The sequence below is a fragment of the Lutra lutra genome, chromosome 11 (genome assembly GCF_902655055.1).
Source record: "Lutra lutra chromosome 11, mLutLut1.2, whole genome shotgun sequence".
Classification (NCBI taxonomy): Eukaryota; Metazoa; Chordata; class Mammalia; order Carnivora; family Mustelidae; genus Lutra; species Lutra lutra.
The window spans coordinates 15,715,897-15,739,340 of NC_062288.1; the positions used below are offsets into that span (position 1 = coordinate 15,715,897).

The 23,444-nt window shown below is 42.2% G+C and overlaps 2 gene segments (V, D, J or C); both read left to right on the plus strand.

Annotated features, from left to right (window-relative positions):
- Nucleotides 1-23,444, plus strand: part of LOC125080858 (T cell receptor gamma constant 1-like) — a 146,946-nt gene that overhangs the window by 37,997 nt on the left and 85,505 nt on the right.
- LOC125080859 (T cell receptor gamma variable 4-like) lies at nucleotides 6,818-7,474 on the plus strand. The segment is given in 2 exon segments: nucleotides 6,818-6,972; nucleotides 7,067-7,474. Coding segments are annotated over 2 exon segments (369 nt in total).

Sequence of the window (23,444 nt, forward strand, 5' to 3'; positions counted from 1 at the left end):
TGAGGTGTGCAATTACTTCGAAGTAGCTATAACAAATGTTATTCACTACAAATGTTATTCACTACAAATGTTATTCACTAGAGAGCTTAAGAGAATAGTTCCACTGGCAGAAGAAACAATCTCAATACAGAGGAACACCTTCAACCTGATAAAGGGCATCTATGAAAACCCACAGCTGACATCATTCTTAATGCTGAAGGACTGAATGCTTTTCCCCAAAGAACAGGAACCAGATTGGGATGTTTGCTCTTGACACTTCTATTCAACATGGTAATACAGATGCTAGAGAGTGCGACTAGAAAAAATACGAAGATCTCTAGGAGATTGAAAAGGAATTGCCAAAATGTCTTCATCCACAGATGACATGGTCTTGTTTGTAGGTAATTCCATAGAATCTACATGCACACAAAACCAAAAGTAGAAGTCATGAACAAGGTCAGCATCGTCACAAGGTAGACATTCAACGTACATAATATCAGTTGGATTTCTATATACTGGCTTGACCACTTGAAAATGAAATTTAGGAAACAATTCCATTTACAACAGAACCAAAAGAAATAAAACATTTAGGAATTAATTTAAGAAAAGAAGAGCAAATCTTGTTTGTGGAAAATTATAAATATTGCAGAGAAAAAAATTAAAGAATATCTAAATAAGTCCAGAGAGGATCCATGTTATGATTTAGGAGACTCAATATTGTCATGATGGTAGTTCTTAGCAAATTCATTAAAGATTCAGTGCAGCAGGCATTTGGGAAGCAAGTTATCAAGCATACACTAAAATTAACATGAACACCCAAAACACCTTGAAAGAGAAGAAAGTAAGAGGACTGATAATGTTCACCATTTAGAAGCAGTGGGGGGAAGGGGCTCACCCAATATTAGATTTGGATGATGAGACTGATGATCCTGCACACACAGAGGGTGTGGAAAGCTTTGCCCCTGGCACATCAAGTCTGAGGGGCTGCAGGCGGGCCTTTCAAGCACAGGCTTACAGCACCTATGAAGCCACAGGAGATTTGAGGGTCGCTGACTCTTAGAGTTGCTGTCTTAGCTCAGCCTGACTGGTTTCCATATCTCTTTCACTGAGGGACAGGGCTGTTCAGATGTGCACAGTGCTTAGTGTCCTAGGACTGGGATCATCAGGAACAAAGAGGCACTGGCTGTTTCAGGTGTTGGAATGTCCTTTTCCCCAGGGCTCACACTGTCTTCTAGGGAAGCCTGGCCTGACAGCTGGAGAGAGGAGCCACATTCTCTCCCCACCTTGTCCTCCACCTGCTCTGGTTTTCTTCTGGGCTCACTGAAGAATGGAGACCTGAGACCCACTTCACACACACACCCACACCCCTACCCCCTACCCCCGAATGCAACTCCCTTCAAATCAGCCCTTCCAGGGTCTTCCTTCTAGCTCAGTCCCAGCTGCTCTCAGGAGCCTAACCTGGGGAGACACTAACTGGTTCTTCTTCTGCCTCTTGAGGTGACATTTGGAAATCAAGTAACCACATCAGCATCCAGGCAAGAAGGGAATGGGATGATGGGGAACTCCCAGCTGAAAGCCCCTGAGGAAAAAGCTGGAAGGATAGTCGTGACCAGTAGAGAGAATTGCAGTTTCCAGGAGCTCACACTGGAAAACGAGGCTTCACCATTATAGACGGTGATGGTACAGAACATATGTGAGGCTGGACCTGTGACAGTATCACTTTGGGAATAAAAGGCACTGGTCACCGCTGACATCAGCTGACAAACACATAATCCAGCTGACAAACAATTCAAATTAGACACTTGACTTTGCGAAGGCAGCTGCTCCCAAAAGATACCTGTCTGAGCCAGAAGCTCCTAATGCCTTGAAAAGCTCTGCCAGGACCGGCTCCTGTCCACATCACTCTGTCTCCAGCCCTTGAACACGCACCAGGCCAATGTGGGCTTCTCCGTGGTGCCCCATCCCTCCCTGGCTGCTGGTGCTCTCCCTCCTCCCAGGGTCCAGCAGGCTAGTGTGTTGGCAAACTAAGTTTTGTCCCTCACAAGGTCCAGCATGGAAAGGCAGTCTCCCCACAGAAGGGACCCATGAAATGCAGAGGTCAGGCCCCTACTTGTTGGGGAGCCCAGAAATCATCCCACAGGACTTTGACCCTCCATCCCCCAGTTAAGATTCCCAATAACATGACACCTGGCCAGAGTGATGTCAACAGTAGACTGACTGACAGCATGGGGGTCAGGGGACTCCCAGTGTACAACCCCTGAGCTTTTAGGGACAGCCTTGCTGGTGTCAGCCAGTCTGGGCAGCAGCACAAGTGTTTGTCACTGTGGGTGGATGAAGTAATGTAGTGGCTCCCACCAGGGGCACCAAGAGCAGCACTGAGGAGCAATGAACTGGGGGGACAGACAGATGGACAGACATGGATTGACAGGAAAGCTGTTCCATGTATATGAATGTAAATATGCATATTCACAAGCAAATCTCTGTAGTTTTCACAGGTACGTATGATACCAAGCCTATCAGTCCATTTTCTCATTTGAGGCTGGGGAAATGGGGGCTTTGCAAGGACGAGCCACTCACCGAAAACTACCACTCACACTAAGTACACAGTTGGAAAAAACAGGTTTTCTGCTTTGTATTTCTGGGCCCTTCCACTCCTAAGTGACTCTTTGCTGTAATAGACTTCACTGACCTGGTGAGCAATACTGAAGATGATCAAGTGCAGGACATACCTGCAATGGCCAGGAGGGGGTGGTAGAAGCCAGTGTAAGTAATAAGTAAACCGATGCAGTTCTTAGGAGGGAAGCACATTATTTAAAACAAATAAGAAACCTATCTAACCTATTAGGTTAGATCACAATTCGCATTCAAAGCAACAACTCAGAGAGAACATAAATTAATATCTGAGTGAAAAACATCCAACAGGTTACATAGCGCACGTGCTTCATTAACCTATTAACCCGGCTGACTTGAAGTTCTCAGTGAGCTCTTCTTGGTGGGGCTACTCAACCTCCTGAAGACTCTGTCATCTTCAGAATGGGATGAATTACACCTACTTTATTCTTGCAAGGAAGGAATCCATATGTACCATGTATGGTATTCAATAAAGTGTATTTGACATTATTTAATGGATCAATGACTACTGTTACGAACTTAAAAAAGATTAGTCTCTCTAAAAGGCAAGCAGCTATTAATGCACCAGTGCTAGAAGAATTTCTATTGTGTTCTGAAGTCCAGCACTGTTACCGGAATGACTGTTCTTCAAGAACAGCTTCTGCTCTTTGCTCCCTTGACATGTGCGAGATATTGCTAAGTTCTGCAACTTCTCTGAAAATTTTCTCATGACCTTACTAATTGTTAATCTTTAGAGCTTAAACCTAACTCTCTCTGTCTCTATGTATGTGTATATATATAGAGAGAGAATTCTACATGTATAGAATGGATGCTGTGACAGGTTTTGCAATTGTTAGTCTTGTGTTTAAATCAGGGCTCCATTACTTATGTGACTGCACATATAAAATATTTTAAGATTTCAATGAGCTGTTCTGCCAGATGTGGTTGTTATAACTATGATGCTGTGTTATTATAAGAAACAAGTGGTTATAAGAATCACATCGTACTTCAGACTGGCTGATAATATTGATTTACAAAGCAACTAACTCAGCCCAATCCTTGGCCCATGGTGGATGGTGTCTGGAGAGTGAGCAATATTATTCCCATTTACAGGGATTTTACTAAGGACACACATCCTCCAGGTGGCAGGGTGTGGACTGAAGCAGTCATTCTATCCTTGTCAGTGCAATAAATCCTCCCAGAGTTAGGAGGTATCATTCAGAATCTCCCAAGTGTCCCATTTGGCAGTTCTGAACTGAGAAGGACGTCCTCCCTCAGCACATTATTGATCAGATGACATCGTTGGCTGTGGAGGGAGCTGGGCTCCCAGGCTGAGCCCCATTGCTGGACATTCCCCAGGACAGCAGGTCTGGAAGTCTTCCAGGCACATGGAGTCACTCTGAACCTGCTGTTCCCTGTAGACAACATATCAATGGTTTTCCTGTTTTCGGTTTTTAAGCTTTTCGTGCTCACTAAGAGTTGACATCGCATGTACATCCAACTTACTCCCTGTGACCTAGAGAAGAAGTCAAACTGGATTAGATCTCACATTCTCCCAGGGTCAGAAGGGAGCTGTTCCTGGTCAGGGAAAGCACACCAGCCTCTCAGAGTTTCAGTGAAATGTCCAAGCTTCAGCACCTCGCTCTTTGCACAGGGTCTGCCTGAGTCCACACCTGCTCTGAGCCCCTGTCTCTCCTCTGGAGCTGATGGTCTGATGGTCTGGGGCCATCAGAGAAGTTTCATTCATGGCAGCAGTGGGATGACCTGGGGGAACAGATTGCTGGTCAAGTGTTGTTCCCTCAAGGGCCACCTGATTTCTCTCTTCCTGGAGAACACAGGGTCTTGCTCAGGACCCTCCACTCTCTACATGAGTGTGGGGTGAAGTCTTGGCTACCCTTTGTGTCTTGCTCAAAAGTTTCCCTTATTATTTTTTTTAAATATGCCCGTCTTTTAACAATATGACCTTTCAGCACCACTTACACAAGAGCACAGATGTACCACAGCAAGAAGAGAAGTAGAAAAACACAATTGTCACCTGTTGAAATGCATTTCCAGACCCAGGATGGATCCATTCCTGCCTGGGGTGCTGAGTCAGTAAACCAAAATTTAGGTAACTTCCCTGTCCCTGTAAATGCTGCCCTTGACCAAAAACAGACTATATCCCAACTAGGCAGGCACCACACACCAGGAATCTGCAATGATTCCCCTGTTCTAAGTAAGATCAGGTATGCAACCCCGTCCAATCAACCTAAGTCAAGCACTATCTCCTTATCCCCTAACTGACCTGCTATTCCTCCCTGTTTTCCCTTTACTGCTTCGAAGTCTCTATAAAACTCCCTCTTGCCCAAAATCCCTGGGGCAGAGTGCTCCCCTGCTTGTGAGATTGTGAGCTCCCTAACCCATGGACCGTTCTCCTTTGAGGAAAGGAGCAACCACCACACCCTCCAGGCTGAATTGTTTTACTTTTGTCATTTGTCTCCCCCAAGAGAGCATTTGGCTGGAGGTTTGGCACAGGCTAAGACTGCTCATAGCCAACAGGTGTTGAGCCTTTAATGTCAGCAGTGTTTGAAGACAAATGGGAACAGTAATTGAGAGAAACAGAGTTCTGAATGTTGACAATGTGACATAAAATTTATTTTCATGAAAGAATAGAAGGTTATGGATTTTCTCCCCCAAAGGAAGATTTCCTTATTGGTGAAAATCTAGAAAAGAGAGAAAGCAGGAAGAGAAGAATTCATGGGCTTTCTCAACCCCCACACTGCTCATCTTCCATATGCAAACTCTTTCCACCTGTTGTTATGCTGTGCAGATGTCAATCCCCATTGTCACCACCATTCTCACTCTCTTCCCTACTTAACATTTAGCAGAGCTGCCCTAGACACTTGCTGAGTGTCTGAATGATGGCCCTGGATTATTCTTTTAGCAGAATATTCTAGTCAACACCTCACCAGCTCAGCACAACCACAGAGCCTGCATTTTGGGACACTTGAGCCTTGAATCTTGGCTAGAGCTTAGCATGTGTGCCTCTCAGTGTTTACCAAGAGGAGGAGTTCAGAAGCTGGGTCTAGTAGTGGGTGTGAAGGACCCAAACCTCCCTGCCCCAGCCAAGTCCCCTTCCCTCCTTCTCCTTCCAGGCCAACAGGCTCTCACTAGCATAGCTAATTACAATAACTAGACCCAGGAGGTCCTCCTCTACTTTAGATAACAGGCAAGCAAACTTGTACTTACTTTACTGCCTTTACCTCTGGAAACGTCATTTCAGATGCCTGATGCCTTTCTCAGCTGACCCTTCTGAGGCCCTGTCTTTACAATTTCTAAGGATCTCACACAGGATCTGACAGTTCCTGCCGCCACCCCCCCCCCGTCTCCTCTGCCCCCTGGCTCAATGCAGGTTTCTTCCTTTGACCACACACACACACACGTGGTTTCACAGGACTATCCTATTTCCTGAAATTCTACACTATGAGGACCCCAGAAATCATCTAATGCAACCAATCCAGTTTTAAGATGAAACACCAATCCCCAACATTTCTTGAGCTTTTTATATGCATCTGGGACAGGCAACAAGTTTTGCTCACATTCCCCGCTCACTGTGCACGCAACCTAATAAGGTCCTTTTGACAAATGAGGAAAAGGAGAAGACTAGCTAGGCGAAGACTGCCGAGCTGTCATGTCACGTTAGAGCATTTCCATCTTCTGAGGAGACCTCTGGGAGAAATGCTCCAGTGCTAGCTCTGGGGACCTGTTGCTTTTACAGCAGGGATCTCTGCACTGCGCTTATCCCTGCCTCCAGAGCAGCCTGCACACTCATTGCTCTGGTCAGTACTGAGTGACCATTGGAGGCTTGAGATGTGTCTCCAGCCAGACCTGGCTCACATCCCCACCTAATTCCCTGTAGGAATATAGCCTCAGAAGAGTTACTTAAAAAAAACTAACACCCAGGATTTCCCCAATTCTAAATTGAGGGTAGTAGCATTCATGTCAAGGGTGACTTTCAGGATTTGGTCAAACAATGAGCAAAAACCAGTCAGTATGGTGCTCAGGTCCAGTCAACGATTGCTGTTATGTCACTGGTGCCCTCCTTGCACCAACAGTCCTCAGTGATTCCTAGCAGCCTAACCATTGATGTTCCCTCCTGCCTTGTGGTCAGACCTGTCCTAGCCCTCTGGCCCCTCCCTCTCTCCTCCCAGCCTCTTTCTCACTAGTAACTGCAGGTGCCTCTGGGAAACAGACACTCAGGTCTTAACCTGCCCTCTGCAACACACCCAGACAGTCTCTTCCTAGCAGGTGCAGCCAGGAGGTCACCCAGGTTTTCTCTCCACCAGGTGGGATCCAGAACCATGCTGGGTCCCCTTGCTATCCTGTGTGCTCTCCTATTTCCCGGTAAGTCCTGACTAATTCCCCGGTGCAGAGTATAGGGTTCACCCTGAGGTTTCTGTCCATCACTGTCTCACCGCTTTTCCCCTCTCCCCTGCAGGTGGTGGAGCAGGGCTCAAGCTGAGTCAGACCGCTTTGTTGGTGGCACGCGTGGGCAGTTCACGTTCTCTGGATTGCCAAGTGGACAGCTCGGTCAGCTACATCCACTGGTACCGCCAACAGGAGGGTACGGCGCCGAAGAGGCTCCTCTACCTAGACATGTCCACGTCCCTTGTGCAACGGGATTTTGTCCTGAAAGCAGACAAAGTTTATGCCAAGAAGGGCAAGGATAGCTACAGCTGTATTCTGTCACTGCTGAAACTGGAGAAAAGTGACGAAGGCGTGTACTACTGTGCTGCCTGGGCATACCACAGCCCTGTGCTCTGACCAGGTCCCTGAGCAAAAAGGTCTCTGTCTCCCAGGACACTGAAGACCTGGCACATTTCAATGACTCTGGGTCTCTGGGGATGTCCTGAGGTCAACTTTCAGCACCCTGACTCTGGCTAATGCCCCCTCCCCTCTACATTGGTGCACTGCACAGAACCCTGGAAACTAAGGAGCCCCTGGCGTGCAGGCAGGTGCAAACCCAGGGAGCTGTCCAGTCTGGAGGGACTGATCTGAAGGTTGTCAAGCACAGTGTTACTGAAGCATTTGGAGCAGAATCTAAGCTGCTCAATGCAGTGGCCACTAGCCACTAGCCACATGTGACTCCTGGGCACTTGAAACACAGCTAGTTCAACCTGAGATGGGCTCCTTGTGTAACATACAAGCCATGTTCTGGAGACTATTAAAAAAAAACATGGAATACCTTCTTAATAATTTCTATATTAATTACATGTTGAAGTAATGAAGTTGCCCTTGAGATGAATGCTACTACGCTCAATTTAGAAATGGGGAAATCCTGTTTCGATATCTCATAGAAAATAAAATAATCCTAGAATTTTATTTGTTTCTTTAACTTTTTTTAAATGCAACATTAGAAAATGTGTCTCATATTGTGACTTATCTTTATTTCTACTGAATGGAGCTGTGACAGGCTGGCAATTGAAGATTCTGGCCATCTCCAGAGAAAAATGTGGGAGTAAAATATTGTGCAAATCATTTCAGAGAGAGATTTACCATAAAATAATTGAAAACTGAAATAGGAAGTGGACTCTTGGTTCCAGTTTTCAAACTGCTGTCCCGCCCACTGCTTATTACTTTGCAGTAGAGACTCAGTGAGCAAAGCACAGCAAACAGTTGGTAGGACTAACTTCTCAGCACCCTCATGCACTGGCGTACCTGGTGCTCAACTCATGTGGGGGGACATGATCCTCAGGCAGGTTGATGCAAAAGCCCTGGATGAGACCCAGGGCCCTCACTTCCAATCCTCCTTGAATGTTACTCCATATGGGATTTGGGGGCCCTATTCCTTGGACTTCTGCTCTGTCATCTGTACAGGGAGGAAGTTTAAGTACCACAGTAATGGGGTCAATCCTCTGTAATAAAGCAAAATTATACCAATAAGATATCACTATGTTTACTAAATTCATATAAAATTTGTCAGCTTCTTGAGTGAAAAAAAAAGAAAAGAAAAACTATATTACTGATCCTCCAGTCCCAAACAGGAAAACACCTGCTGCCATTTGTTGGGGAAAAGAAAAAGCTCTCTGAGGAAGACTAAGCTGATTTAAATGCCTTTTCAATTGAAGATTCAAAGTTTATGTACAACTTAATAGCACTGGTAAACATGATTGCTGAAAGGAAAGCCCAAAACATTTGTAGGTAATTAGTCCCTCAGATTCATTAACTCCTCATCTGTCTCCCTGAGTTTTTGCACTAGGAGATTTATATTTAACATGTGCCTGATTGTGAAAAAGGCCGATGCCCCTTTCCTCTAATGAAGCCTGGGTCAAGATGAAGACCTCCACTATGTGCAGGAGGTGGAGGAGGGGGAGGGACAGAAACTTACTTTCACTCTGTTTTGGGGATATTCCTTCATTTGTCTTCCCCATATCCTAATACCACTGAAACCTTTCCTCTCAGTGCCTGACTCCATAGGGGAGTGACTCTGAGACCTGAGTATTAGAGTTTTGTTAGAGAGAAATCAGCTAAATATGAAGACACTGTCTGAGAAGTCATCCCAGGTCAATGTAAATCTCAGTTTTCAACATGGGTCCATAGTGTCTTTGAGTTACAACCTAAAAAGAGAGTGGCCCTGTGCGTGGAGCAAACAACCCCTCTGTGGAGGGAAAAACAAGTCATATTTGGAGTCATTTCCTCTAGCTGCCCTTCTCCTTGTGGATAAGTTAAGCTTCACCAAGGACACTTTGGCCACACACAGTAAAGCCAAAGCATCCAGAGACCAACAAAACCTCCTATCCTAAGTAAGTGGTTACTAATTAAATGGTTGTTTAAATGGCTGATTCTAACAATACTGAAAGCATCTTATTAGAATGTACAGGACCAAGTACGGTGTTGACTCCATTGATGTCTGCTGAACTGAGACTGACATTTTGACTATTAGAGAGGGGCTCACATTACCTCTGGGTGGGGGATTTTGTATAGATGGATGGTTGGAATATCCTAATGACCTGGGCTCAACTCATTTATTTCATTTTTGAGGTGGGTGAGACACAATGATTTTGACTAATAGAAGCAGCATTATATTATGAAATTAATGCTGAATAATGTCTAAGACCATCACATAAAATCATGGTTTCTTTTCTTTTCTTTTTTTTTTGTTTTTGTTTAGATTGATTATTTATTTATTTATTTATTTATCTGAAAGAGATCACAAGGAGGCAGAGAGGCAGGCATAGAGGAAGGAAAGCAGGCTCTCTGCTCGGCAGAAAGCCTGATGCAGGGTTTGATCCCAGGACCCTGGGACCATGACCTGAGCTGAAGGCAGATGCTTTAACCCACTGAGTCATCCAGGCGCCCCATAAAACCATAGTTTCCATAGTTCTATTATTCATTACCAATTGATCACACACATTAGTACTGTGGAAAAATTCATGTCTGTTACATCAGAGTCATTTCCTAAGAATCACAATTCTGAAAATTTCTGGGCACACCTGGAGATCTATGTTGACTGTTTTGTGTTGGATGTTCTTTATTTTCCATTCCCCAGAATGGGTTCAGGAACACAGTTTTGGGTAGAGGAAAGGGCACAACTTGGAGACGTCACTTCTAAACATTGGGAACAGGACAGTTTTTACCATGTCACTCATACCCTTATTGATTCATAGAAAAACCTGTATGGCTTTTGATTTTTATTTTAAAATTTACTGTTAAACAGAATTCACATGTTACTTAATGTTAAAATTCTTGCATTTTATTGAGCAGTTAGGCATACCATGTGACATCTGATGGTTAGAAATATGTGGAATAACCTTTGTCTTAATCACTCTTTTTCTGCTCTTCTCCATCAAACTTTGCTTCATTTACAAAACCTTTTTTCTCTGCTGATTCTTACTGACTCCATGTGCCAAGTTAGAGACAAGGTTCATGCCTGGAGAGCTCAGTGTACTCTTATGGCCTGAGTGTTTCGTCTCTGCAGAACAGATACCAGGTATAGACAGTGACACCAATACTGAGTCTTCCTATTAACACTGTATTTTCATTTCCTTGTTTTTTTTTTTTTACATCTCTTTTGTCTACTTGCAGATGAGAGAATGAGACCATCTCAAGCAGAATTGTACACACCATAGTTTTGTTCAACAAAGTTGTTTCCCACTTTTATTGCCTGAATAGCTTTCATAGAAGGTTGCTAGAAAATCAACCTCATGTGTTCATCTGGAGACAGAGAGGAAGATACACTTTCAAGTATGACCCTGTGTGTCTCCTGCTGTGGGGGCATGGATTTCTCCCCCAGGCAAATTAACAGTATGGATGCTGAGGGGCACAAAGGATGGATACTGCAAAATTTCCTATTTCCCCCTCAGGATTAATGCTCCACTCCTCCCTCCCATTGCTCTGTGCCCCAGGATCCACTGGGTATTTACCCTAAAGATACAAACGTAGTGATCCAAAGGGGCACGTGTACCTGAATGTTTATAGCAACAATGTCTACAATAGCCAAACTATGGAAAGAACCTAGATGTCCATCAACAGACGAATGGATAAAGAAGAAATGGTATATATATACACAATAGAATACTATGCAGCCATCAAAAGAAATGAAATCTTGCCATTTGCGACGACGTGGATGGAACTAGAGGGTATCATGCTTAGCGAAATAAGTCAATCGGAGAAAGACAACTATCATATGATCTCCCTGATATGAAGAAGTGGAGATGCAACATGGGGGGTTAAGGGAGTAGGAGAAGAATAAATAAAACAAGATGGGATTGGGAGGGAGACAGACCATAATTGACTCTTAATCTCACAAAACTAACTGAGGGTTGCTGGGGGGAGGGGGGTTGAGAGACGGGGGTGGGGTTATGGATATTGGGGAGGGTATGTGCTATGGTGAGTGCTGTGAAGTGTGTAAACAGACCTGTACCCCTGGGGATAAAAATATAAGTTTATGAAAGAAAAAAAAAAGCATTTCTTCATTTACACTAGAATTCCAAGCCAGTGGGCCCTGGGAAAAAGAAACAAATCCCTCCAGTGGGTTAAGTGGTATAAAAGGGAATGATTTCTCCCACATGCACCTCTTGTTCCTGAGCATGAACCTCTGGGTATGGCAGGACTTGGCACTATATGTTGGACCCTGTGAGAATGCAAGCACCCTTCAGGGAGGGAACCCAGACCTCACTCTCTTCCACTTCCCAGTCTCTTGCTGATGCTCCCACCGTCTGCTCCCAAACAGCAATCAGAGAATAAGGAAACCATCTGTGCAGTCCCTGAAGGTCCACCTTGTAAGGCCCAGGCCAAGGTAAAGAGAGGTCCACTATCCACATGGAGGAGCAAAAGAATAAAAATCAAGTAGTACTCAAATATGTGGGTTATTTTTGCCCCCAAATAAGTAAAACAATTTGCAGAGTTGGGAGATTTTATCTAGTTCCTTTCATTTCATCTTCCACAAAGCCTCCAAAGTCCCATCTTTAACAGAACAGGATGTGCCCTGTTCCCTCAGTAAGAAAACAGAAACTGGACAAGTATTGAGAAATTATCATTAAATATTGTGCTTTTCTAGTTGACCAGCTTAATAGGAGCATATAGATTATTTTTAATGTTTTTATTCTTCAGGTAAAAGAGGGATTCTGAGGGATGTGTTGAGTTATTAGGTAATTCATCATCACCTAAGTAGCAAAAAGTAAAGTGATCTCTATCTCTGTGTCAATAAATAATTACAGGGCTTTATGAACCACTATTATGATGAATTCAATTCAGTTTTCTTGATGTTCTTTAATATAATAAAGTGTGCAGTAGTGAACCAATCATAACTCTTACAAAAAGAAAGTAGCAAAATGCCTGCCACTTTCATAATGTGAACGAAAATCCAGCTTCTCACATTGGTTATAATTGATGTATCTTTTCTGTCCTTCCTTCATCTACCTTTCTGTCATGTATGAGTCAATATTTAAATGTTTGATCACAAAACTACCTACTGTGAGCTCTGTCCCTTTGATTTTTTTTTAACTTTTAAATTGAAGTTACCAAACAGTTACCAAAAGTCTAGTTTTATTCTGGAAGTGGTAGAATTAGTATTTATAATCCATAGGTCAATAGATTTCTTTGACTCTTTCCTTTGTTCATTCAAAGAAAAAGAGTTAAGTTCTTTATGAAATTTAATAAACATAATGTTCCAGATAAGATGTTAATAATAGCTATTTTTTTACTGAAAATTCCTTATATACTAGCTAGGCATTGTATTAAGCAGTTTATACACGTCTTGCTGTGTAATGCCTCAGTATCAGAGGAAAGAGATAAGGGACTCTGATGGATATCAATGTACCCCCCACACATGTCACTAACCCTGTCCTAAGTGTCTGGTTTGACATAATTTCCCATTGACTTGCATTCCTAGTTATAGACTATTATGTTGAAATGGTATGATTATCTCAGAGAGAAGTAAGCTGTTCAGAGATTTTCAATAAAGCTTGAAATCAGGTAACGTGATGCCTCCAGTTTTATTTTTGTTTTTCAACATTTCCTTAGCGATTCAGGGTCTCTTCTGATTCCATACAAATTTTAGGATTATTTGCTCCAGCTCTTTGAAAAATATCGGTGGAATTTTGATCGGAATGGCATTAAATATATAGATTGCTCTAGGCAGTCCAGACATTTTAACAATGTTTATTCTTCCGATCCAAGAGCCTGGAATGGTCTTCCATCTTTTTGTGTCTTCTTCAATTTCTTTCATTAGTGTTCTGTAGTTCCTCAAGTACAGATCCTTTACCTCTTTGGTTAGGTTTATTCCCAGGTATCTTATGGTTCTTGGTGCTATAGTAAATGGAATCGATTCTCTAATTTCCCTTTCTGTATTTTCATTGTTAGTGTATAAGAAAGCCACTGATTTCTCTACGTTGACTTTGTATCCTGCCACGTTACTGAATTGCTGTATGAGTTCTAGTAGTTTGGGGGTGGAGTCTTTTGGGTTTTCCATATAAAGAATCATGTCATCTGCGAAGAGAGAGAGTTTGACTTCTTCATTGCCAATTTGGATACCTTTTATTTCTCTTTGTTGTCTGATTGCTGTTGCTAGGACTTCTAATACTATGTTGAACAAGAGTGGTGAGAGTGGGCATCCTTGTGTTCTTGATCTCAACCGGAAGGCTGCAAGCTTTTTCCCATTGAGGATGATATTTGCTGTGGGTCTTTCGTAGATAGATTTGATGAAGTTCAGGAATGTTCCCTCTATCCCTATACTTTGAAGCATTTTAATCAGGAACGGATGCTGGATTTTGTCAAATGCTTTTTCTGCATCAATTGAGAGGACCATGTGGTTCTTCTCTCTTCTCTTATTGATTTGTTCTATCACATTGATTGATTTGTGAATGATGAACCATCCTTGTCGCCCAGGGATGAATCCCACCTGGTCATGGTGGATAATCTTTTTAATGTGCTGTTGGATTCTGTTTGCTAAGATCTTGTTGAAAATCTTAGCATCCATATTCATCAGTGATATTGGTCTGAAATTCTCCTTTTTGGTAGGGTCTTTGCCTGGTTTGGGGATCAGGGTAACACTGGCTTCATAGAAAGAGTCTGGAAGTTTTCCTTCTGCTTCAATTTTTTGAAACAGCTTCAGGAGAATAGGTGTTATTTCTTCTTTGAAAGTTTGGTAGAATTCTCCAGGGAATCCATCAGGTCCTGGGCTCTTGTTTTTTGGGAGGTTTTTGATCACTGCTTCAATCTCATTACTAGATATCGGTCTATTCAGGTTGTCAATTTCTTCCTGGTTCAATTTTGGGAGTTTATAGTTTTCCAGGCATGCATCCATTTATCTAGGTTGCTTAGCTTATTGGCATATAACTGTTGATAATAACTTCTGATGATTGTTTCTACTTCCTTGGTGTTAGTTGTGATCTCTCCCTTTTCATTCATAATTTTATGAATTTGGGCTTTCTCTCTTTCCTTTTGGATTAGTGTGGCCAATGGTTTATTGATCTTATTGATTCTTTCAAAAAACCAGCTTCTAGTTTCATTGATAGGTTCTACTGTATCTCTGGTTTCTACTTCATTGATCTCAGCTCTGATCTTGATTATTTCCCTTCTTATGTGTGGAGTTGGTTTGATTTGTTGTTGATTCTCCAGTTCTTTAAGGTGTAGAGACAGCTGGTGTATTCTGGATTTTCAGTAATTGTGAAAAGCTCATTCTGAAGGTGCTGGCAATGAACAAAATGGAATTCCATCCATTTAGCTGCCAGATAATATGCTTGATGTTCAGTCTCTGGAGGAAATCTCATGATCACCAGGAAAATCCTGCAAATGTTCATATTTCATGGCAGAAAGAATTGATGCTTCAACAAGAACAGAAGCTGCAGTGTGGAAACTCTACATCCCATGGCATGGTGTGACTCAGTGGTGGTGGGTTCAGGGCTGGTTATTGCACAAGAAGGTTCTGATGAAGAGACCAATCCTAAAGACCAGCAAGGCAAAGGGCTGGAAGATGGTGGGAGGAAGACTGGAAGAAGGAACTCTCTCCCCATGCATAGTGTTGTCATCATGAGAATGAGCAGGAGACAGACAGAGAAACAGAAACGATGAGGAATGTGCCATGGAAATTGTCCTAACTTGAAAGAAGCTGTTAGCACCTCCCTCCAAAATCAGAATGAGGAAGAAATAACATGTATATGTTATCAACAATAATGACACTTCCTTCCCCTGTAACAAACCCGGAGTTGTAGACTCTGTTTGGTGTTACCAGTGTGCCCGGCTCATATATGCCTAAGTGTGAGGGCACCATGGGGGCCAAAACCCATCCCATGCTCACCCTCCTCTATACCCTGAGCAGGGCTGTATCAACTTGGAGCAAAAGTGACTTTTTCTAATTATTCTGCAAAGGCTGTGGCCTGTTTTCTTTACTGAAAAAAAGGAAACATCTGTACTACAGAGACTATTCAGAAGGTAGAAACTACATAGAGTTATGTAGAAAAGATACAGCATTTTAAAAAACTTAACCTGTATGGTTTCTGACTCTAAAAAATAAACTAATTTACAAAAAAGCATTGTCAAAGAACCAATGAAAATACTATTGTTTGAATCTAGGAACCAAATTTTACAATTTAAAGCCTTGAGAAAAACTGACCATCATGAACAATATAGTAAAACAACAACAACAACAAAAGTCAGGGTTTGCATAGACCCCATGGGTCCTGGAATGTGGAGTTAGAGGACATCAGCTGGAGCATCTCCAGTTGTCTTCTGTGGAGGAGATGCTCCCTCCCCAGTAACTGCTTTGAGATTAAGAGATGAGAAATCCAAGAACTAAGCATACAGCCTAGAGGAGGACTCATTATTATCATTAGTACTTCTTTTAAATTTCACATCTGTCTCTACTTCTTACCATGAAATAATTGGGACAATTAATATAGAAAAGTCTTCCTTGACACCCATTTGCAATATTTCTATCTATACTAGATACACCTGTGTCTGCATATCTGTCAGTGTCTGTCTCCATATCTATCTCTATCTACATATCTGTGTCTATATCTCTGTCTCACTCTTTCTCTTTCCAATTAGTAGCCAAAATTATACAACCAGAAATATTTATATCTATATCCACAGTAGAAAAAAGGATAATTACTCAATGCTGTACCTACCAAAAAAAGTGATTTATTGGTACAAAAAAAAAATGAATCAGCCTTTGGGTATCGGATGTGTCAGATGTATTTGGTCTCTTAAGACACATGCTTAGAGGCAATATGATGAGAACAAGAAATAGGCAGCAGTGAGACATCCTGTCCCTTCTACTGAAATTCTTTTTTACAGTCCAGAGAACACAGTAGATGAAGCCACGTACAAATGTACAAAGTATTAGGGGAGCCTAACTGTCAGCCCCAGGAACCTCTCTTCAGTTCTGGACTCTCATCATTTCTACAGGACAACTTAGCCCCAGTCTCAGCCTCAGCCTCAGCCCCCACCCTGTGCTCCCTGACAGGTACCTCAGTCCTAGAATCAAGGGGGAAAGAAGCAGACAACCACCAGCAGTGCCTTCAGGATGCCAGGCTTCCTGCTACAACTTCCCATTGACCTGATTGCCTCCTGTGGAGAGCTTCTGCCTGGAGTTGTTGAAAAGTGCCTGAGAGTCAGGACATATCAGTTCTTTTCCTGAGATTTCCAGGGAATTATCTATGGTTCAGGCTGCATGAGAAGGCGCTTGAAATGGAGAGAGGGCACAGGACTGAGGTCATAGACTTGAGTATGAGGGCCAGGTATGGTGCCATATGAAGGAACATGAAGATTAGTGCTCCCAAGTAGGACCTTTTTCTCTGTGTCTGTGACCTTCCCAGGGTCTGCACAAGCCTTGTCTCTAATGCAGCCTCCATACACACTTGCCGAATTAATCTGTGAATCAATGAATCCCAGGAAGCATTACTGAGGAAGCATATTTAGAGTATTTCCTGTAATGAATTCTAAGCACGCATTCTGCTACATTGAGAGAAATATATAGACCCCTCTGAAAATACAAACATACTTATGTACATATACATGTATATTCTTATCACATAGTGATATATAATATAATATATATAATATTATATTATATATTATATAATATATAATACCACATAGTGGTATATAATATATTATATAATAAAAGTATGTATGGAAGAAATAAAATATCTTATTTAAGATTGTGTGTTCTATACATAGATCCTCTGGTACAGATTATTTCTCTGCCACTTACTCATGACAGACCTTTGATAAAATAACTGGTGTGTCCAAAGCCTCCATTTTCTCATATGAAATATGGAACCAAAAATAAAATCACCCACTTAGTACGCTTTGTGAAGATTAAATGAGATAATGGAGACAATGTGTTCACCTACCATGTAGAAAATACCTTCAATATTGAAAGCTATTAAAGTTATGAAAAATAAAGAAAATAAAATCTCTATTTTTGAAAGTGTTTAAAATAATAAACAAAAGATAAATTCTGCCTTCGTTTACCTCCATGTTTGAAATAATTCAAGACGAGAAAACACATTTTTCCATGAATGTGTCTGAAATGACCATTTATTTCCCTTCTAGGCTCCTAGCATCTGAAACCCTTGTCTATGTTTAGGAAATACCACATGTTATGAATCTGAGTGAAAGAATGAACTTGTTCTCACTATAGGAAGGAAAAATGTCAGATACTGTTTCTCAGCCTTCCTTCATATACAGTCAGGTAGAAATTGTGGGCTCCCCCAATTAGACATATTCACACAACTGCTACCTCTTAATACAACACACATATGCACAAACACACAGGACAGAGAGCAATGCAAATGCATTTGCACACTCATCCATGCACACACACAGATGCACACAGACATAAACACAAACACAGACACAGGGTCTGTAAGGAAATGCCTAGCAGCCATGGTGGACCAGGGGACCTCTCTCCAGAGTGACCATGGGTGCCTTCCTTCTGTCTCCTAGTCCTTTTCATTCCCAGGATGAAGCTTCCTGCATAGGAAGAGTCAGTCCTCTTAGTTGTAGGCCATTGGCTTTCTGGTCTATCGTCCTCCACCTCCACAATATTCAGACTACCCAGTATGGATCACTTCAGAAATGGTATTTATTGGAAAGGAGGGAAAACAGAGCAGCTGCCTCAGGAGGAAAACTCAGCCATCCTGGCTTCTTCCTCTCTTTTCTCCTCAGGCCAGAGTTCACATCAACTCCACATGGTATGTGACAGAGCCACACACAAGTTTTAGGCAGAACTGTTTCAAGTTTTAAGTCATGCATACATTTAGAGAAAACCATATGGAAAGCACAAAAGGCAAGCTAAAAAGATTTGCTGAAGAAAAGATGGAGGAAAAGAGGAATATGGAAAAATGAATGCATAAAAATAAAATACTAATAATATGTGACTGATTTTCAAGGTTAGTACTTCAAAAGGGTCACTGAAGCTTTTTCACATGAAAATTTGGTGTAAATAATAATGGTTGACATGGATATTAAATTTGTGAAATGATAATAGTAGAAAACATATGTAATTATCATCAAAAGTTTACTATATTTCAGGACCTAGACTAGCGGTTATTAGACTGAAAGGCTCTCAGTTATTTAATGTACACTAACTTCTGTGATAGGATTGCTAGCACATCTATTTTCAGATGAGGATTTTTGAGGCAAAAAGAGATTAAGAAATCTGCACAGATTCGGGCAGCTCCTAAGTGACATGAAAAAATGCTTTAGTGACATAATGAGTTGCTCAGAATATGATGTGAACTTTTGAAAGAAGAAGAATGCAAAACCCTGTGTATATTGCACCTGTGACTCATCAAGGAATTTGTAGCCCACAAAACAATATTTATGTCCATGTATCTGCAAAGAAGAAATCGAGAAGTCCAGAGACCATAATGGAAAGAGTTTCCGCTCCTGGTGAGATGCTCAAGGGAATTTTTATCATCATCTTTGTCTTTTTCTCTGTTTCTTCAAGGATGATATTTAACCACATGTCCTACTTAGCAGCTTGGTGAATTTCCTTGATTCAGTTGTCACTCCTCTGACCCTCGCGGTCCTGTTCTATGGAATGAAAACTACAAGCATCCATATCATGTAATTGCTGTGAGGATGGAAAAGGTGAAGGACATCTAGAATAAAACATCAAGCATAAAAAATACTTGTTAAGTATTAGCTCATTTTTCAGCTGGGTAGGGAGAGGCAGAGGGAGAGAGAATCTTAAGCATGCTCCACACTCAGCACAAGCCCAATGTGTGGCTCAATCTTAAGACTCTGAGATCTGAGCCTAAGTCAAGAGTCAGACACTTACCAACTCAGCCAGCCAGGTGCCATAAATATTTCCTCTTCTGAAAGTTAGCATTTATTAAACATGAAATATTTTAAAATATTATATTGAGAAAGTCTGTTCATAGAATAGCTCCTGGCAAGTAGAAACAATTCTCATTTCCACAGAAATCAAGATTCTTTCATAGTCCCTTCACATTTATGCCAGCAGTCCTCCAGATACCACCAGTCTTATTTTGAGATGGGCACAGCAGCAAGAAGCCTACAAAACACAGTGCCCTCATTCCCTACAAGTCTGCAGCCAGCACTAAAGGGCCAGCAATCGACCTCATCAACCACTTTTTTCATCCTCCCTATTTCAGGCCATGCCCTCCTGGCACTAAGGCAGGAGGCATCCAGCCACCAGATCCCCAATATCCTGCCTGCCTCTATAGGACACAGCCTGGCAGATGGGGTGTCATGGCTCTAAGCATTCACTTTCTTCTTCTGAGCTCATGAGTAACACTCCTGGACCATTTCAATCTAGATGAGGGGGCAAAGACATTCTGTAATGTTTCATATAAGTATTAGAAGTTTGGGAAGCCTGGGTGGCTCAGTTGGTTAAGTGTCATCCTTAGTCTCAGGTCATGATACCAGGGTCCAAGGGTTGAGCCCTGTGTTGGGTTCCCTACTCAGCAGGGAATATGCTTTTCCCTTTCCCCCCTTCTCGTACTCTCTCTCTGTCTGTGTCTCTCTCTCAAATAAATAAATAAAATCTTTTCAAAGGAAGTTCATTGGAAATGCTCTTCTTTTATTTGGAGTTCCTCCAAAGATGGAACTATTCCACATATCCATTTCACAAAATTAAAGAAAAAAAATTTTAAGTAAAGAAACATATTACCATATATTGCAAGAAATCCAGAACGATTTTTGAAAAGGTAGTCATTCACTGGTAGGAGCAAAAACACAATCAGGCTTTGGAGCATCAGATTTTTGAAAGGTCAATAAAAATCCCTACTCAAAGTCATGTAGGTGGGAAGAGCAAAGTTGAAGCGAAAGATTTCTCAAATTTTTACTTCAATCCCTCCCGTAAATTTCAAAGAAAAAGAGGATGTTGTCTTTTACTACTGTGCCGATGGTACTCACCACTCTAGAACTGTGAAAACAACCAATAGAAGATCTTGGGTCTGTACCATCCACATCCTTCCCTAAAGTGGCCACCACAACCAGCCCCCCAGCTAGGGTCCCAGCCTCACTCTCCCCTGGTCTGAAACACTTCTGGAGCTTTCTAGGAAGCCATTTTGGATTATACTTGCACATATTTCCATCTGACCTCAGGAGCTGTGCTTTCAAAGTGTTCTTGGAGTGAAAGTCTTCTGTGGGGGGTGACAGCACACAGTCTGTACCATTGTCCATATTCTAAGCATCCAGAGACTGGTAAATTTCATACTGAGACAGGGAATCAGTGTGTGCCATTATTAGTGCACGTAAAAAATCATTCTGTAATTTAATTATTATTGGTTCATTTTAAATCTAAAAAAATTAGAGCTTAATGAATTTAGGCTTAATGTTGAGCCAAAGGTTTTAAGTTCATGCCTTCTGAACTGGAATTCACCAGGTTTAAGGACTGCAATTCCTTAACTGAACACTAGAGGTCCAATAAATTAGAATTGAAACAAGGCCCTTTTGCTGGGAGGTGTGGGGAGATTGGTAACAGCACGATGCCATCACAACAGAGCTCGGAATTCATTGAGGTTGTTAGAAGGCCCACCATATTGGGCCACTGTTAATTCTCCCTGTGAAAGATGAGTGGGAACCTGCCAAGAGCAGAAAAGCCCACCTGCATGTGTGTGGAGGGAGGACTCGGGAAGGGGGTGTGTATGGGTGGGTGTGTCCGAGTTCTCTCTCCGTGTTCTCACATTCAGCACATGTTAGCCCATGTAAGCCAGATCACCTAAATGTTCGGTTGCAGTATTAACAAGCACATCTGACTCCTGAGGTAACTGAAGTACTACGGGGTCAGTGACTTGTCCAGGTCACACAGCTGGTACAGGGTGAGGTGGCAGAGAAAGAGAGTGACCCAGATCAATTGGCTTCTCTTGATTATTGAACTAAACCATTCTTGACTGCAGGACAATACAAGGAAAACTACATTGTCCCCGACACCAGGGGCAGATTAATATTGAACATTGAGTGACACAAATCATTCCAATGTGTTATACCACATATGCAGGACCTGAAGGATTAGCTGTCTTCAGAGAATAAGTAAAATGCCAATAAACTATCAATTGACTTTTCAATATAAAATGCCTGTCCTCATGTTTCTGAGCAAGATTTCTGCAGTATGAGATTGCAGGGGAATGGTTGAGTGGGTGTGAGAATAATCCTGCCACACACCAAAAAGATCCATTTACCAGGAATTCCTTTCTGGATTGAGAGCCCACTTACATGGGGCACTGAAAGCCCCAGACCTGCTCACATCTGGGACAGATCAAGAAGCTCACAGAATTATCTAAGCCACCACTTCTGAGAAACTTGAAGCAGCCCCACCCTTCAGCCCCTGACCTGAGGAGTTCTGTAACAGGAACCTCACTTCTTACCTTGTCACAGGGAAGCCAGCCCAGCCAATGACATGCCGCAGCTGAAAGCATTCATTTTCTCATCTCCTGGGCCTATGACTTGTCCCCCAGGAACTTCAGTCTACAGAAGAAACTCAGGAATTTATTTATGTTGGTTTTTTTTTCCATATAATTTTTTCATAGGAATTTCTCTTCTTTGCTTGCAGTTGGCTTTGGGCAGGCAAAGTTGGAGCAACCCACAATGTCAATCTCCAGAGCAAGAGAGGAGTGTGCCCCTATATCTTGCAAGGTTACCACTGAGGACATTAACAAAGAAGTCATCTATCGGTACTGACTGAAGCAAGATCAGGGATAGAATATCTCACATTTGTCTCAACACATCTCACCTAGGGTCACTTAAGTGGGACGAACAACAAACTTCCACTTCAACCTTGAAAATAAATTTCATAAGGAAACAAGATGAGGCCATGTACTTCTGTGCCAGCTGGATTAGGATCCACAGCATCAGTGTTGCCAAGAGAAGCTGCACAAGAACCAACTTCTGGTCTGACCCACCCACATCCTTCTCAATATGGGCAACCACAGAGGCTGCACAGCTGGGGGCCCAGCCTGAGTCTCTCTCTCTGTTGTATTTCCTGAGGTTGGCAGGAAAACATCTTAGATTCTGTTCACATGGTAAGCCCATATGAGGTTGACAATTATGGTACACATTAAAGCAGTTTGAACTGATACTCCACTAAATTAGGCTGTCAGGGAACTCAGAAAATACATAGTGAATGGTACCAAGGAAAACCCATTTGTCTGTTAATGACAGTAGAGGTAGATTTCTAGTCCCTAAATGGCTCACAATGAAGACAGTAAAGGTGTATAAAGACTAAGTATTTCTTATTATTACTTTCCAATTTTATTCATGGGCATTATAGTTTGTTGGAGTTACAACGATCTGTGAAACATAAAAATTCCATGCTTTTATTACCATCCTATGGCCATATTGAAGGAATCCACTGATTGTTATATCCCTAAGTAAATGGCAGGTATCTTAGTTATAGATGACACCAATGTATAAATCTGGTACCATGAGGTAGAAGCAACACCTCACTCCACATTCAGGGTCAGTACTAGGACAAAAGGAGCACTAGTCCATTGGAACATGTCCTTACTACAACAGGCACCTCTAACATGGTGGAAACACCTGTAAGAACTTATTCTCCAGGATTCTGCAAAGAAAATAAAAATCCTGAATATAGATCAGATGATTAAAAGGATAACACAGGGGCGCCTGGGTGGCTCAGTGGGTTAAGCCGCTGCCTTAGCTCGGGTCATGATCTCGGAGTCCTGGGATCAAGTCCCGCATTGGGCTCTCTGCTCAGCAGGGAGCCTGCTTCCTCTTGTCTCTCTGCCTGCCTCTCTGCCTGCTTGTGATCTCTCTCTGTCAAATAAATAAATAAAATCTTTAAAAAAAAAAAAGGATAACACATGCTCCTTTTATCTGTCAAGAAAAGATGGTGAAGGTCTTTCACAAATTACTAAGGTTAAAAATCATGGTTAAGA